An 18,415-nucleotide genomic window follows, 5' to 3' on the forward strand; every position below is an offset into this window, starting at 1 on the left:
TCTACCCCCCCATCTCCCCCTCGACCCCTGAAGGCACATGCTTCTCTCTCATCAGGTGAGCCTGTGGCACTCCTAAAGATGTCACAGCGTGGAATCAGCCTCTGACTCACTTTCTCGGGTTGATTTTGTGAGCTCAGAAGGTCAGTCTGCCATCCAGCTGGCAAAGTGCCTGCCCAGTGGCAGGTGTCCTCCCAGCAGAGAGCTAACACCACTGCACCCAATATGGGAAACATGCTAATCCGAGGGGTTGGGATGGGAGCCCCAGGCTTTGTGACCTCTCATTTGAGAGGCTTTCGTGCAGTTTTTACAAGATGGAGCTATTGTCCTCCATGCCTTCAATGGGAGGATTCAGAGGACCACAATGTAGATCAAAGGATAGCAGAAGAGGACCTGGGAGCAAAGGCTAAAGAGCCTCGGTATTATTTTGCTTGGAGAAGAGAAGACTGGAGACAGAATGGGTCGAACAGGCCAGCTTGGCAGAGCGTGATTACGTCGTCAGTGTGGCCAGCTGTTCGGCATTTTCAGTGAGAAGAAAAGGAGGAGGAGAAAATAAATGTAAATGGCAATGTGAGAAATCTGTTCAAAACTTGTAAAAAAAAATTCAAACAGTGAGGGCTGTTATTATAAATGCTAAACTTGGTGACAGGGGAAATATACTTTTTTTTACTTTAAAACAAAGACTTCTCAGTCAAGAGTTTCAAAGGCAAAGTTGCCTCAATGCAAAGAGCAGATGGGAAGAAATTTTGAGGCCCACTTCACTTAAATACAGGCAGCATATGATTTGGGCCTTCACAAACTGCTCCTTACAACTGACATTTTCTCAGAGGACAGTGTTAGAAGCTACTACATGGGACTTCTTAGCCTTTGCTTTATTTTTTTTTATTTTTTTTAAGATTTTATCTATTTATTCATGAGACACATAGAGAGAGGCAGAGACACAGGCAGAGGGAGAAGTAGACTCTACGCAGGGAACACGATGCAGAACTCGATCCCAGGACTCCAGGATCATGACCTGAGCCAAAGGCAGATGCTCAACCACTGAACCACCTGGGCGTCCCTTAGCCCTTGTTTTAATGGCTTATTTAGTGGAGGCAGGAATCATCTGTGCGGCCAAGGGACTGACAAGTATGTGGGGTGATGGACAGCCTGATTTCAGTTCTGCAACTCATCAACTCGGACTTTGAATGAACATTGCACCTCACTTTCCTCAACCGTCTAATGGGAACAACAGCCCCATCCAACCTCACAGGATTGCTTACAGGAGTGAATTATGCAAGGCATGAAACGTTTACCGAACATAAGTATGTGGTAATTAGACTGTTCAGACCTCAGGGCTACTCCCAAAGAGAAGAATGTGTGGCTCTTCTAGTGTTGTTTTAAGTTACTCCCACTCCAGCCTCTGGGTGAGAAACATGAAGAATCAGAAGAGCAAACAGAGAACTCAAGAGCACAGCTCAAGCTGGTATCCAGGCTGTGATTTCATTCTTGCTTTCTCAGGTCTGCAGCCTAACATCACGGCAACACCAGGCCAAGGCAAACACACAGTGCTTTCCTTCCTGGGGCTGCGGTCTCTGCAACACTTGGACATTGTGACTGGAAGTATTTCACCATGACATCCTCAAATATCAAAACTAGAGAATTCCATTGCCCTTGGTACTTGTAATAGGTAGATTTTAAATAGATAAAAAATAAAGTGTTTTTTTTTTTTTTCACCTGTGAGTTTGGGCTGAGAACATAATTTGGTCACAATGAAAGAAATAAAACTTAATTCTATTTATGGATGAAATATTCTTCCAAAATGAAGGCGCAAAAAAAAAAAAAAAGACCTTTTCAGGCAAAAACTGGGAGATCTTGTCACAAGCAGACTCATACTTTTAAGAGGAGTAAAGGAGACTCTTTAGGCACCCCCTGCCTTTTCAGGCTGTCTTCATGTGGAAGGCTGTGTTTCTGTCCATAAGGTGGTCTACATAATCTGTAGAGACAGAACTCTGGACTGGAACTGTCCTTATGCCAGCCAAGAATGTTAGAGGTGAAAAGACCAATTGAGCACATTTCATCAAATCCCCTTATCTTCCAAAAAGGTAACAGAGGGTCAGACAAATGGGACAAACCAAGAATAATGCAATCAGTGGGGGGACAATTCTGGAATTAGTCCCCAAATGTTATGTTCACCAAGTAATATGAAAGCCCACCAGCTGATCCCCAGTGTGGTCAATGTGATTCATAGTCATGTTTCATTTGGAACAAAAAGAGGATTAAAAAAATCAAAATTAATTGCCTTCAAAAAATTAAAAGACATTGTCAAGTAAGCACATGTACCTACATGAGCACAATCAACTGGAATTCCAATGTTTTCTGCCCCTTTAGAAGGATGCATGCTCTCTGGTTTGCCATAGTCACCTCCACACCCTAATGTCTCCACAATGGTGAGACCATGGGTGACTTCAAATGAATTATCATGTTCCCATCATTGCTCATCTCAGCCATGCATTTCAGTCATTTATCTCATTTCCCTGGGCTATTTGAATGTTTGGTTTTGCAACCCCTTCCCTTTTATATGCTATTTCTATTTTCCTAAGCAGTAAAACTATTCACGGTTTCTTTTTATAAACAAAAAAAAAAAACATGTCTACATGCATGCATGGCACACACTTGATCCTATAGTGATTATGTATATAGAACTCAAGAAAATATAAGGTCACATAAGCTAGTATAGGGAGCTGATTTATTTGATCCACTTTTGCATAAGACATTAAACAATGCCAAAGACCCATTTGTCATAGCACAATATTCTGAAGGAGAGAGATGAACCTTTTACCATTTTCCTCAATTTCTACAGGGGAAAAAGGTAGCCTACCCTAGTTTTTTTTTTTTTTTTTTTTTTTTTTTAAGAGAGGGAGGGAGGGTCAGAGGGAGAAGGAGAGAGAGAATGCCCAGGACAGAGCTTGATGTGGAGCTTGATCTCACAACCCTGAGATCATGACCTGGGCCAAAATCAACAAAATCTAGAGTTGACACTTCCTGACTAAGCAACCCAGGCACCCGTATCCCAGTATTTTCTATTGCTCTCATAATTTCTGAGGAAGATGGGGTAGAAGAGCCTAGTTTTACAACTATATTAAAAAGATAGACACATCAGGGGGTGCTTAGGTGGCTCAGTTGGTTAAATGTCCAACTCTTGGTTTTCACCCAGGTCATGATCTCATGATCATGGGATCAAGCCCTGTGTTGGGCTCTGAGCTCATCACGAAATCTGCTTGAGGTTTTCGCTCCTTCTCCTTCTGCTTCTCCCTCTCTGTTTCTCACCCCCTTCCCACGCTTGTGCAATGCTCTCTAAAATAAATAAAATCTTAAAAAAAAGACACACTTGCCCACACAAAATCTTCTATGTGAATTTCATAGTAATACTATTCCTAATGGCCCCCAAATGATACAATTTTATTTATCCATCAAGTGAGAATGGATAAATAAACTGTGTATCCACACAATGGAGTATTATTTGGCAACTAAGAAATTGAAGTACCAATACATGCTACTGAATGGATAAACCTTGAAAATATTATGGTGGGTGAAAGAAGGTAGTCACAAAAGATAACTTTGTATAATTCCACTTATATGAAGCTTCCAAAATAGGTAAAATCTAGAGATACAGGAAAGAGATGGGTGTTGCCTATGACTGGGGACACTGGGAGGAAATGAGGAATGACCACTAGTGGATATGAGGTGTCTTGGTGATGAGACAATGTTCCAAAATTGGTAGTGGTGATGGTTATGCAACTCTGTGAATATCCTAAAAACTATTGAATAGTACATTTTTTAATGAGTGGATATTGTGGTTTATGAATTATATTTCAGTAAAGCTGTTATTCAAAATGAGATAAAAGAAAATAAGCCTTTGGAACTTGGGAGAGGTGGGCAAATATTTTGGAGAGAATTGCTTGGGACCAAGCTGACTCTGGTGTGGTTTTATATGTCTTATTTTATTCAAGTCTTGCAACAACCTGCCAGGAGGCTTCATTCTGCCCGTTTCACAGGTGATGAAATAGAGACTCACAGACATTAAGCTGCCTTAATCCATGAAGGTGAGATTTGAACCCCTGTTGGACACCAAGCATGTTCTCTTTCTCTAAAAGACAAGGAACCAAATAGAGCTCACTTGCCTTGGCTGTTTCTTATTGGTACATGTGACTATTTAATTATGGACATCATCTTTTCTTTCTTAAAAACTACCCTGAGCCATGCCAATTGATTAAATAGTCTTTCTCAAATCAAATGGGGTGTTTTTTTTCTCAAGGTGACCTGTATCCATTTCTAAAAGCAGTGCTAGACCTGCTTCAACCACTGCTCTGCCTTCTGTTGGCATTTCCCCACTCACCCGATATTCTCCTTGAATTCACCTCTGCTTGCTCCTTGACTTGATATGAGAGCTAAAAACATTGCCTCCTGTACGTCTCCCTCCCCGCCCTACCCCTGCATCTACAAAGTGGCACCTGGGTAGTACTGAACATGCTCACGACCTCCTAATCCTACTGCTGTGTATGTCTCTAATCGTTACATCAAGGAGCACTTACAAATGAATTCATATGGACAAAGTCCTCCACTGAGCATTCCAAACACATGCACCAGCATCCAACCCCAATCACTTTAAGAGGTTATATTAAAGCACAAATCATTTGGGAGTATGGTAAGGTGGAGTGAGAGGAGACAGATTGAAATGGAACTCATGTTCCTTGCCCTAAATGAGGATCAGCCCGAGCTCTACAAGAACGGGCAGGCAACAGAGAGCGTCTGGGATGCCAGCCATCTCCAAGCCACAGGCACGGAGTCTGCACTCACTCACATCACAACCTATTATCTTCCCAGCCAGGCTCCAAACCTTACCTCTGCTGAAGCAGAAGCCAAGTGCACCAGCGAGTGACCTTCCTGGGTCATCAGGATACTACAGCCAGTCGCTTTGGCTCCTTATGGCCTCAGCTCTCTGATCTGACAGCCACAGCCAAGCCTTCCTTTCCTCTTTCTGAACATTCCCAGTATGCTTCCTCCTGCCTGTCAATATTTAACTACCCTGTCAAGTTACATTACATCACCTGCACTAAATCCTATCCCAGCGATAGCTAGGGGGTGTGCCTGCTGTATTCAATTCAACTCAACTATTCTTTATCGAGAGCCTTCATTCATTCATTTCTCTCAACGCATATTGAGCACCTACTGCATTTGGTACTGGAGATACAAAAATGAAAGATCTGATCCCTAAAGTCTTGGAGAGACAGACAAGACAGTGTGGTATGTGCTATGATGCCGAAGCACAGAGCTCAGGAGGGTCTTCCATTACAGGCTGGCTGGTGAGAGACGCAGTGAGGGGGACCAGAGCATTCCCCGAGATGGCAACACTCAGGATGACATCTCTAACGGGCCAAGCTAGATCTGGGAAGACACAGGATAATGAATACCTGGCCTCGGTCCTCAAGGAGCTTAAACTCAACACAAGGAGATCTGTCGTTCCACAGCCTAGTAGTTACATAGGTGCCACATAGGTGCAGATTATCAAAGCAAATGGGATAGCTATTTCTCATATTTTTTCCCATATTTTTTGATGAGTTGATCATCAGCCATTTCTAAGAATAAACACTTAAACAGAGTTGTCTCAACAGGAAAAAGCCGAGTCCAGCATGTAGATACCTTAGTTTTACAAATAGGGGTGATTTCTCCAATCTCTGGAATAGCAGATAAACCTAGTGAGTAAAGGAGATTGCCCAGGACCCATTTTTAAGACCAGGAAAATAATTCAGGTAACAGAGTAACATTCCTCCCTGGTCAAAGGAATTAATCTGGGACAAAATGGCTTGGCCACAGGTAAACTACATACCCTTCTAATATCTCCATGACTTTTTCCAACACAAAATGTCCTGACATTTAATGATTGGCTGAATTTTTTTTTTTTTTTTTTACATAATATAGATAGACTTGAAGAGCCACTGAGAAATACTAACCTGCGGTCTTTAACACCATCTTAGATCAAAAGCCTGAAAAGTTACTCACTTTGGGATTTTTTTCAATGTTTGAGTTTACCGTCAAAGCACAGCTCTCAAATATGCCCCACGTGGTCTCTTTTCTAGCTAATCTTACTGTAGCTTCATACTCCAGAGAACAAAGCCCCCCACATATGTGTGAACATTCAAAAGATTCCACCACTGGGGAGCCTAGGAGGCTGCTGTGGAAAGTGCCGGAATATTTGAATTGCAAAACACAACTCAGTGATCTCAATACATCCAATTTGGGATAAGTTCCAAGCTCAAGAGCATCTCTGCATGGAAGCAGTTCTATTAGTTTCTCAGGCAATTTCCCAGTTCCACACGTACACTTCTCCAAGAGTTTTGAAGGCGAACACTTACAGTCTGTTGCAGTATTTTACTACAAGGTATTTAGGGTTTTGACAAATACTAACTGACATTGCCACCATTCCAGTGAAAAGTGATGACCCGTATCTAATGCCTACTATTTGGTTGTGGCTGAAGACATTTTTTAGTCAGGGAGTGATTTTAAGCAGAACACTGTTCCAGACCCCTCTTTCACATTCTGGAAACATGGTTTCATTTCAGTCTTTAACAAATCCACGTTGCATGTTGAATTGTCAGAAAATTGAACTGAAATTTTGCCACACTCAAGCTTGCTCTTTTTTAAACCAAGACTTTTTCAGAGCCTTTTTTGCTTACTAACACATAGCACACTTGGCATTAGGAATATTATACATTATTAATGGAACAATTGTTACTGCTAATTGCCAAATGCCCAGGGATTTCTGGATCCAATTAGAATGGATTTGTGTCATTTATCTTAAAATCCCACTAGAAAGATGAGATATTGTATGATCTATGTTTGTTTTTACGGGCATTTTTAGTAAATTTTAACAAACGTGAAGTAATTTTTTTCTCAAATAATATCAATAATATCATGGTAAGATAACTAACACTCCCAACCCAAATTCTAAATATTTCAAATGGGGAGCCAGAAAGAGAACAAGTAAAAAAAATAATTTATTTTTTGTATATATTTAAAATATATAGGTATACTTAAAATATATCCTGTTTATCTCTTATATATGCAAGCTTTACAAAATAGAAGAAAGAGGATTTCAAGTGTTTGTTTTTAATAAGTCATCTTGTTGCAAAGTTCCAAAATAAAACTAATTGCCCCAAAATTGATTCAATAAATATTCATCTGCTTTAGAAAGCAATGGTATTGTATCCTCACCATGAGCATAGATAAAAAGCTTGAAGCCTCAGTCAATATTATATGACCCTGGACAAGGAACTCCAACCCCATGATAAAGGTCTAAGCCTGCTTCCCTCTTAGGAGGAATAATTAAGGAAAAGTGATTTGTTATTTAAGGTATACATCAACATTTATGTGTGTCAGGGAGTATTGTACCTTTTAAACAGTCACTTTGGGAGTATAGGACACGTTCCAAGTCATAGAAGAGTCCTCCTCATGCTGCTATTAACTGTCACAGTTTGTCCAAGACTGGGACTCTTCCCACGAAGCATTACTTGGAGTGCTAAAATCAGGAAAGTCATAGGCAGACCATGAGTTGGTCACCTTACTGCTATTATTTGGATCATGTTAGAACTTCCTCTGGGAAACTGACTTTATATTATAGGATACCTTGTTTTGCGTCTTGTTTGAGTCAACAAATTCTAATTCTTTAGAATTTAGTTGACTTTTGAAATAAATATTTATAGCCAGGCCTAATAAATAACACAGATTTTCAAGTTGTTTGAAATTTTTTATGTAAAAATTGAACTGTGTCTATCACAGAGATTTTTTTGAGGGGTTCAGGAGCTAAATCCATAAACAAATGTAGAAAAAAAAATCCAAAAGGATTTCATACCCTTGCTACGCAAATTGTGGTCCACAGGATTAGCAATATTGGCAGCACTAAAGTATGGTAAAAATGTACAAACCTGGCCCATTCTAGACCTCCTGAATCAGAATCTGCATTTGTATAAAATCCCTGGGTGGCTCTAAGGCACAAGACAGTTTGTGAAGAATTTGTTTAAGCCTAAAATAAAGAGAAGCAAACTTCCATAAAAACATTTGATGGAGTTATAAAAAAGAAAACATTCCTGCAACTCAAAGCATTTAACCAAGAAAATGAAAGGTGTTATTGTAATTTATGTTTTCTGGGTCTTGTGAATTTTAACTTCATAGTTCAGGAGGCCATAAAATGTAGCTAAACTCTAAATGAGGCCAATGATTCAGTGGTTTAACTACAAGGAAGCCTTCAGGATGCCAGGATCCAATTCAAAGGGTAGAGCCAGGGATCCCTGGGTGGCTCAGCAGTTTAGCGCCTGCCTTTGGCCCGAGGCGCGATCCTGGAGTCCCGGGATCGAGTCCCGCGTCCGGCTCCCAGCACGGGGCCTGCTTCTCCCTCTGCCTGTGTCTCTGCCTCTCTCTCTATGTCTATCTTGAATTAAAAAAAAAAAAAAAAATCAAAGGGTAGAGCCAGGGTATATGGGGACCCCCTGTGTGCACAGGTCTTTCCTCACCATCCTCTGCCCCTAGCATCTCCCTTGAGTAGGGGATAAACACGAGATGACTCCTAGGTTGTAGGCTTACAACGGAAACATCAGTGGCCAAAAGAATGTATAAAGAGCAAGTTTCTGATATACAGGTTGAGACGTCTATTTTGGAATGGAAGGTTTGAGGGTATCTAAAAATCACCTGGGTAGAGACGAGGTTGGTATTTAGACATACTGGTCTAGGGCAAAGCAAGTTACAAAATAGTAAGCATATGACTCATCTTTGTAAAATAGTTTGGGGAGCTGTCAGCAGAAGGACTATATCAGATAATAAGGGGATAAGGAATTCTATAGAAGAGAGCATTTCAGGCTTAGAGGGCAGTAGAAACTAATGTCCTGTGGCTAGAGGAAAAAGAGGAAAAAAAATGAAAGCATAAAACAATGAAAGAATAAAAGTTAAAGTGAAATCTAAAAAGAGTACAAAAACCATAGTGAATTGCAATAATATAAAGGTTAAAAAGATTTCTGTTTAGAAAGAGAAGATGAATATTATAACGGCCAATACATAAGATCCTGAAACCCAAATTCTAAATATTTCAAATGGGGAGCCAGAAAGAGAACAAGTAAAAAAAATAATTTATTTTTTGTATATAAGTAATTTGTACAAGATAAATAGAAAATGTAGTCTTTTTTTTTTCTTTCTTTCTTTTTTTCTTTTGCCTACAGGGTGTAAATTTACAGAAGTGATCACATATGTAGCCACAAAGAATACACAGAAATTCCTAAGCAAATAAGGAAAAGTTCAAAACAAAACAAAACACAAAATTCTAGGTGCATCTAAATTAAAAAATAGCCTTCTAACTAATCCAAGAATCAAAAATGCAATAGAAGTACAAAGTACACATTATATAATGTGAATACAACCATCAAGACTGGAATTCAGCTAAACTCAGACTAAAGCTATAAATTAAAATGTCTTTATGAAAAAAAGAAAGACTGAAAATAAATGAATTAAATGTTCAACTTAAGGAGTTAAAGAACCTAAGAAAACAAAATAAACTTGAAGAAGCACAGAAAAAAAACCCCAAAGCCAATTGGCTAGTAATTAATTTATACATTAATTTGACAAACATTCATTGAACAGTGACTAGAAGCTGTTTTTTGTTGTGTTTTGCTACTCTTCTAGATTCAGGGATATGGCAGTGAATGCTGATAATTAATAGATGAGCAAAAAATTAATTGTTAAATAATTTAGGTAGATATTTCACACTTGGTGAAAAGAAACATAACTCCCCACACTTTTTTTTTTAAGATTTATTTATTTATTTTTGAGGGGATTGAGAGAGAGAAAGAGAGAGGGAGAGAGGGAGAGAGTGCAAGCATGGGAGCAGGGGGAAAGGGCACAGAGAAAGAGAGATAATCCTCAAACCCACTCTGTGCTGAGTGCAGAGCCCCATGTGGGGCTTGATCCCAGGACCCTGAACTGAGATCATGACCTGAGTGGAAATCAAAAGTTAGCCACTTAACCTAACCCAATGAGCCACCAAGGCACACCTCCCTACACTTTTAATACAATATAGACAGGGGAAAAGAATAATTTTGTTGAGAAACCTGACAAACACTACCTCAGCCAGGAGATAAAAGTCAACATCATCTGTGATAGATCCTGTCAAAAGTATGAAACCTTGATAGAAAGTGATGAAAATGGCTCTTTACTTCAGTGGTCTTCCTCCTCAAACTCGTAACTCCCCATATAATCATGAAATCAAAACAAAACAACACCAGACAAGTTTCAATCAAAAGGCATCCTACAAATTACTTAATATTCTTAAAAACTGTTAAAATCATCACAATAAGTAAGACTAAGATTTAGTGGTAATTCAGAAGAGCCTAAAGAGACATAACAACGAATGTGAATACATTCTAGATGGAATCTCAGGACAGGAAAAGAACATTAGGTAAAAGTAAGGAAATCTGAATAAAGTATGATCTTAATTAATAACCATGTATCATTAATTGTGACCAATGTACCATACTAATGTAAGATGTAATCACAGAGGAAACCAGGTATGAGGTACAAGGTAACCCTATACTGTCTTCTCGTTTTTTCTGTAAATTGATAATGGCTGTAACAATAAAATCTATTTGAAAATCTAAAAATAAGTGGGTAATTTCAGATAATGATACAAACCATAAATACAGATCATAAAATAGGGTAATGCAATAGGATGGCCTAGGATGGGAGCGTGGCCATGAAATATCATCAGCAACATTTCCCTGAGGCATCTGAGCTGAAACTTTCATAATGTATGGAGAACCAAATGAAAATTTCAGGGAACTTGATTCAAATAGAGGACAACATCAAAACAAAAAAGCAAGCAAGCAAGCAAGCAAGCAAAGGATAAATTAAATTGAAAGCTGATTATCTGAAAAGACAAATAAAATAAGCAACCATTTGGCATCCTGATTAAGAAAAGAAGATAAAAGCACACAACACAAAGACTAAGAAATAAAGTTTACTAAGTCAGCATGTCTTAACACGAAAGTCTGATAAAACTGGCTTAACCAAAGAAACTCTAATTTCACTTATAAAATTAAACAAACGTGTTTTAAATGGAATGTCAGCCAATTATACGCAGCCTTGTAATAAAGCAAACTATGACCAAGTATAGTTTTAGTTATATAAGGATGAATCAACATTTAAAAAAAAATCTCAATTAAATTTATATTAACAAGTTAAAAGAAAAAATGTAATTATATCATTAGGTGCTAAGAAAATCATTTACTACTATTTTGTAAGAACTCTTCTTAAATCTAGTAAAATAAACATCAGAGGAAGCTTCCTATGCAGGAGAAAGCATTTATCAGAATCCAATATAAAACACATTTATATTCAAGTCATAGGTAAGCATGTCCTCTATCACTATTTACTTTTCAACACTGAGATGTAGCAAGAGATGTTGTAATACAACCAGCAGATGTAATAAGATGTGAAAATGAAATAAATGACACAAATATCGGAAAGAATACAGTATATAAAATTACTCATGGAATTATGTACATCTAGAACATCCAATATAACAAAATCCTTTTAAAACCAGACTGTATTAAGGCAACTGAAAATATGATAAATATAAAAACACAATAGTGCTTATTTATATTGTACATTAACAGGAAAGAAAAGTAAAATAAAAAATCTCAAAACTCTTCCTGTTTTTTGAGAGAGAGACAGAGAGAGAATCTATTTCGCTGAAGTGTCCAAGGGCCAATGAGACATTGAAACATAGGAAACAAACTAATACTATATTTGATAGTCTCAGAATTTGAAGTAATAATTCCCCAGAGAACAAACATCCACAGAACTTGGCTTTTCCATCAAGGGGGTCAGTCCCACTCTCCATGTTTCCTATGTTTCAATGGGTCGTTTCATGTTGTCTCCAAATGTGTCACCTACTTCCAGCACAGAATTAATTACTGTATGTTGATGCAACATTTGAACCATCACACGCTCCCACTCCGGCCTTTTAGAGGCAGAAGAGAGATCCATGTCCAAGGTACACTCAGAAGCCCTGAAGGCTGCCCCTTTGATGTGGCCTTTTTGTTTTACTGACTCATTCCTAGAGAAAGCACGCTGGAATTGCTGAAAGATCAGTTGAGATCTCTGCGGTGTAAGCAATAAGCAAATGAAAATTTCAGGGAAATTTGTTGCTTTACAAGGCCTGCGTAAACACAGAAGCACAGAGCAACAGGGTGACCTGCCTAGTGAGTGGTCTTTTTGATAGCATGTTCATAATCTGTGTATATGTGAGAGGATTATTTTATTTAATTTTAATTTAATTTAATTTAAATTTAATTCAATTTTTTTTAGCAATCATACTTAAACCTCAGTAGCAAATGCTTCTTCATGATATTGATATCAAATGTGTGGAGGTGATGCTAATAAGGATGGAAAGGGAGAGAACCACAATCTCCTTTACCATCAGAATAAGAAACAAGGAATCAGTGTTCCATGCAAATTAAGAGAATAATCGAATCCACTTAGGTGAAAAAAAAAAATTAAGAAATCCCAACCCAAGACCGGAAAGCATGATAGTGATTCGCAACTCTGTAAAATTGTCGCATTTATTTTTTATTTTTTAAAAATATTTTTATTCATTTATTCATGAGAGACAGAGAGAGAGACAGACACACAGGCAGAGGGAAAAGCAGGCTCCATGCAGGGAGCCCGACATGGGACTGGATCCTGGGTCTCCAGGATCATGCCCTGGGCTGAAGGCAGACGCCAGACCGCTGAGCCACCCAGGGATCCCCCAAAATTGTCCCAGTTAAAAGAAATAAATGTGTTCCCTTCTGAAACATACACATTCATCATATACTTTGATTCAATAAATATCCAAATCACAGAATCTGTCATTATGTCATTCCTTAGCCTTTGCTTCAATATCTGCAAATTAGGTTGAAAAGTGAATTTTCTTTAAGGGCCTAATGTTGTCCTTTGTCACAGCAAGAGCTCATTAAACTTTGAAGAGGGAACATGGCAGTTTGCAGTGGAACTGCAGGACGAATCCTACCGCATTATCTGTATCATGCAACAAACTTAGCATCATTATAGTTTCATGAGATACAATAAAAATTGCTCATTAATTATTTATATTCTGTTTCCAGTACATAGAAGAAAAAAAATACATGAGAGAAGCAGAAATGTTGTTATCCTAAACATTTAGATAGGTCAAGACTCAGCTGAGCTTGAAAACATCAGACTGCAGAGCTCCTAATAGTATTGATGGCTTGAGTGCTTTGAGAGTGCCACACCTCCTTCCCTACATGCTGTCAAATGTTCCCATTACCTACTGTCATTCTTAAGCCCCAGAGAAACACAACATCAAGGTTATCCATCCTGTATGCTGAATGACTCAGCCCCAAACCCAAGTCTGTCAAGTAACATGTTGAAGGCAAATCTTTTTTTTTTTTTTTTTAAGATTTTATTTATTTATTCATGAAGGAGAGAGAAAGAGAGAGAGAAAGGCAAAGACACAGGCAGAGGGAGAAGCAGGCTCCACGCAGGGACTCCCATGTGGGACTCAATCCAGGGTCTCCAGGATCACACCCTGGGCTGAAGGTGGCGCTAAACCGCTGAACCACCAGGGCTGCCCAAAGGCAAATCTTTAAACAATCAAACTGGCCTTCCTATCTAAATACCTGGCCAGGAAGGTGGCATATTATTTTCATTAGCATTTAATTCCCCTACCAGACTCTAAATTTCATGGGCTCAGGAGCAGATGGTATTATTTTGCTCATCACTCTAGTTTCAGAATCTGGAACAGTGCCTGGCACACAGAAGACAGTTAATATTTATGTTGACTAGATCATAGAATAAGAGTCTTTCCACTTTATGCACCTATAAAATGGACATAATTCCTGTCACTGCACTTTGGCATTGTTGGGCATTTAAGTGCCTTCTTCACTGTAGAATTTTAAACATTGTTGTGATGAATATCTTTCTTCAAGTGATTTCTTCATATTTTGGGTTCCCAAAAGGAGAATTGGTGGGTCAAAAAATGAGAACATTTTCATGGTTCTTGATATATAGTGCCAAATTATTTATGAATGAATCATATCACAAGTAAAATTTGGAAGCACAAGTTTTACCACTTGCCCATGAAGACCAGCCATTAAAATCCTTTTTAAAATAGTAGATAACTTAAGGGAAAATGGGAATGCTATCTAATACTTTGCTGTAATTTGAAAGTAATTAATTTGGCAACTTGAGCATTTTTCTCTATTTATTTAAGTAATTGTATTTTCTCTTGTGTGCATTTACCAAGGAAGGATCAGGTCATGGCTGTCCTTCTGTGTGTGGGAGCCTTTCTCAGATACTTGAAGAAACTTTTGCACCATAACTTCTCTGCTAATTTCATTCCTCTTGCTTCAAGTACTCATTCTCAAGAACATAACAGGATCCTTGAAAGCTGGAGTTTAAGGTGATACTTCTACCACCCAGGGATCTCATTATTATATGGACTTAGATGATAAGACCAGGAGTACTTCAGGGGTCATCTCTTGGGTCCCTCATGATGGTCATCTACATTATTTACATGTGTGTTGATAAATACTGTTAGAGGTTTTCACTCTGGAAAAATTGAGTTATTTTACAGAGTCAGGCCAGTTTTTTTGGCCAATAAGTACTAGCCTAAGTAAGTCTTGGTCAGGCACCAGCCTCCACAAAGAAATCCTATACCTATAAAAGTTTCAGCAGTAATACAATTGAAAGCTGTCACCAAATCCTGTTATCAATCTGGGTAGAAAAGTCCTCAACAAAACAGTGATAGCCCAGAAGGTAGAGAGCTGAATTATGGCCAACAAAAACCTTTGAGTGAATGGTAGATTCAAGATAATAGCTGAGTGATAAAATAAAACTTTCCCAGAAACCCAAGTCTAAATAAAATTGCTTTGTACGTGCTTTGGGGCTACTGTAACTTCTTTGTGTTCCTAGAGCTTGAGGACATTTGTACATTTGTATTTTTTTTTTTTTTTTGGTATAGTAGGCACATTTATGGGTGTGTAGGCAATCAGGACAACTGGTAATGGGGCCTAAAGTGGAATCTGGTTTGTAGAGCCTAGCAAAGGTCGCTATTCTTACATAAATATTTACATATGACTTCTAAAAGAAAGCAATCTGTCATTGTTCTAGACACCCATTGCTTAAACACTTGGAATGAAAGATTCCAAGAATACCTATAAAACTATTTTAGATTTAAGAGGTCAAATTTTCTCAAAGATAACCCAAGGTATGTATGGTAAAACTAAATGTTTACCTCGTCCTTTGTTTCTAGTTGGCTGGACAATACCTGATAAGAAGAGAAAGAACACTTACCTTACAAGTAATCCTTTTCAGAAATCATTTATATACAGAGAGCTAAATGTCAGCCACAGATAAACTGTAACCACATACTACAAATAAGTTAAATTCAAGGGGTGGGGGTGAAAGGGTTCCTTTTTGTCCCCCCGTACCCCCCGGAGATCACAGTTGAACAGGGGGAAGGAAGCAAAGTATAGTGGTTAAGAGAGATTGGAGACAGGCAGTCCCTGTATAGTCCTAGTTCTGCCTTTATTAACTGTATACTTTGGGATGTGCCATTTAACTCTATATTCCTCAGTTTCCTCATCTGCAAAATGTGTTTGATAATGACAATACCTACCTCACAGTGTTGCTGTGAAAAGTGGGCTAAATATATAAAAACCCTCCAAAGTATATGACCCAGTATATAGAGCCATATATTTTCCAATATGAGATCACACATATCTTAAAAGTAGAGTTTATATTACTGTGTTCTCTAGTACTCAACATTACTGCAGCACATAGTAGGTGATCAATAAACTGTTGAATGAACACTTGACTATAAAGGATTTCCTACAAGAATTTCTTTAAAAGACAGCATTTCATTCTACCATCAAAACACAACAATTCAATTGTGTCAGGACTGACAGACTGTTTTCAGAAATAATTCCAGGGTGTAGAGTACGTGCACCTCTATGCATCAGCAGAATGAATAATGAGAGAGCAATGGATAATATTAAATAAAAGATAAAAGTTTTAAGGCAAATCCAAATGACTTTGTATTAAAACAAGTTCTATTTTTTTGGCATAGGTCTGGGCTGCCCTTCTACTCCTTACTGATAAAGCCATGACTATTACACCATCTGGGATAGGTCAAGACCAAGTGGAGATTCTGAGCTCATCCTTAATTATTCCTTTATTCAAGTGGGGGTTAGAGAGTGGGTGGGAAAGTTTTAGGGAAAGATTTTCAAATGACACAGATTCACTAATAAAATGCTCAGGAGCTGATTTAGGCCTATTTAATCTCCAAGACATCTGAAACAACACAACATCTGTAATGACTTCTTATCCTGGAAAATCCCAGAGCATTTTGAATTTTTTTTTAATCCATGTATTTAGCAGTCACATCGCTCATTACTGAAATGCAGTTCCTGTTTCTAGAGTAAAAGAGAGAAATGTTTTTAATAGGTACCGCAAGATAATGAGATGACTAGACACATAGCTCACATCACTGAAAGTGGAGACAGACTGGCTTTAACCGAGCTGGAAGAGGGCCAGCCTCTACAGCACTCACCACATTCTGGCTGTGGCATCACCAGCTTCCTCCTTGGACAGAAATGGGATAAGAGGCTTGGTAAATATATGAGTGAGGTGATGAGTGAATGATTAAATGAACAAATACAATAAAGTTAGAGATGGTACTTGCCTACAAAGAGTTTAGTAGAAAGTAGCAGGGTCTTCCCCACTTATCAAATCTGCTAAAGAATGGATTCCATTTTAAACATCAACCTGAGGCTAGTGGCTATATTAGTGAAGTCTAGATGAGTTCCTTGGACATCTTTTTCTGTCTCCTTCATGGTGTTCTCTTCTCTTACCTGCTACTTACACATTGGGGTTCTTCTTTGGCCCCCTGCTTTGGGGACTATGCACCCTTTCTCTGGCTGTCCTTGAGATAACTGATATTCTGCACCACTGAAACCTAACTTTTCAATCTTCCCATGTAAACAGCTATTCTTCATGAATTGATTACTTCAGTTGCAGGCACTACAACCCACCAGGCCCCCAAGCAGGGAACTCTTCTTGACAGCTCATCTCTCTTCTATCACTCTCAACGACATGATTATCAGTTCTTGGTGTATTTATATTTACCTCCCAATTATTTTTCAAATCCACCCTCTGCACCCCAATTACCATTGTATACTCCAAAATTGCCATCTACTCTTTCCCTTTCTTAGTTTTAGCTGCACATTAGAATCACATGGGGAATTGAAAACATGACCAGTGCCTGGATCCACCCCAAGAGATTGTGGTTTTATTTAGGATGAGCTGGGGCCCAGGCATTGGTATTTTTTAAAGCTCCTCACATCACTTTGCACAGTCAGACTTGAGAATAATTCATCTTGCTCATCTTTCTGGCTCTAGCTTTGTCCCCCGCTATAGCCACACGTTGGAAAAGCACCAGGGTGCTCTTTTCTAGAATGTTCATCTAGAAAATGAACCCAAAATTTCATAACTTTCCCTAGCCTTCCTACTCATGTCCTGACATTTTCAAACTCACAAAAGCAGAGAGAGGGATGGTGGTGTCCAAGTACTGGTAGGGAGTTGGGGGGAGAAGTAGGGACAGAAATTGGGGGATGTTGATATAATGTTTTAATTATGCAGGATGAATAATTTCTGGAGCTTTAATGTACACATGGTGACTATTAGGTAATAATAATGCCATGTATACTTGAACTTTGCTAAAAGAGTAAATCTTAAATGTTCTTATTGAACACATATACACACATACGCACACACACAAATAACTACATGTGGTGGTATTTAAATTAGCATAATGGTGGTAATCATCCACAATATATTTGTATATCGAAACACACTGCATACCACAAATATATAAAATTGTTATTTGTCAATTATGCTTCAATATAACTGGAAAAAAAAATATCTGATTAAAAAAAAACTAAACAAAAACAAATCATCCCATGTCTACTCCTTAAGAACATGATTTTAGAGATTAAACTTACATCTTCTCTCTTAGCTTCAGAATATTTATTGTACTTTTCTATGTTCTCTGGATAGAAGAACTGATGCTGGAGAAGTTCCACATATCAACAGGTAGATGAGGATAAAAGTATAGATGATTCCTGGGGATGACTCTAACCCATGTCTGTTCTCACAAGAGCAGGTCTGCTTTTCGTGGCCAAAGATATGGACTCTGGGGTCAGATTATCTGCATTTGAATTGTACTCTTCCACTGGGAGGATGCATGGCTTCAGTGAGCTATGTAAACTCCCTAAGCCAATCTTATAATGGAAGATATTGAGATTCCTACCTCATG

The 18,415-nt window shown here is 38.4% G+C and overlaps 1 protein-coding gene across 6 annotated transcripts in view; it reads right to left on the reverse strand.

Annotated features, from left to right (window-relative positions):
• NCKAP5 (NCK associated protein 5) overlaps nt 1–18,415 on the reverse strand; it is a 966,791-nt gene that overhangs the window by 723,449 nt on the left and 224,927 nt on the right. Inside the window, exon 1 of one of the 6 annotated variants that reach the window (XM_072788978.1) lies at nt 4,882–5,014. The exons of the other annotated variants lie outside the window; for them this stretch is intronic. Within the exon in view, the coding sequence (XP_072645079.1) occupies nt 4,882–4,932 (51 nt within the window). The 5' untranslated portion in view covers nt 4,933–5,014. Of the gene's footprint in view, nt 1–4,881; nt 5,015–18,415 lie in introns of those variants that run through there. 6 annotated transcript variants of the gene reach the window in all.

This window comes from Canis lupus, chromosome 20, assembly GCF_048164855.1.
Source record: "Canis lupus baileyi chromosome 20, mCanLup2.hap1, whole genome shotgun sequence".
NCBI classification, from domain to species: Eukaryota; Metazoa; Chordata; class Mammalia; order Carnivora; family Canidae; genus Canis; species Canis lupus.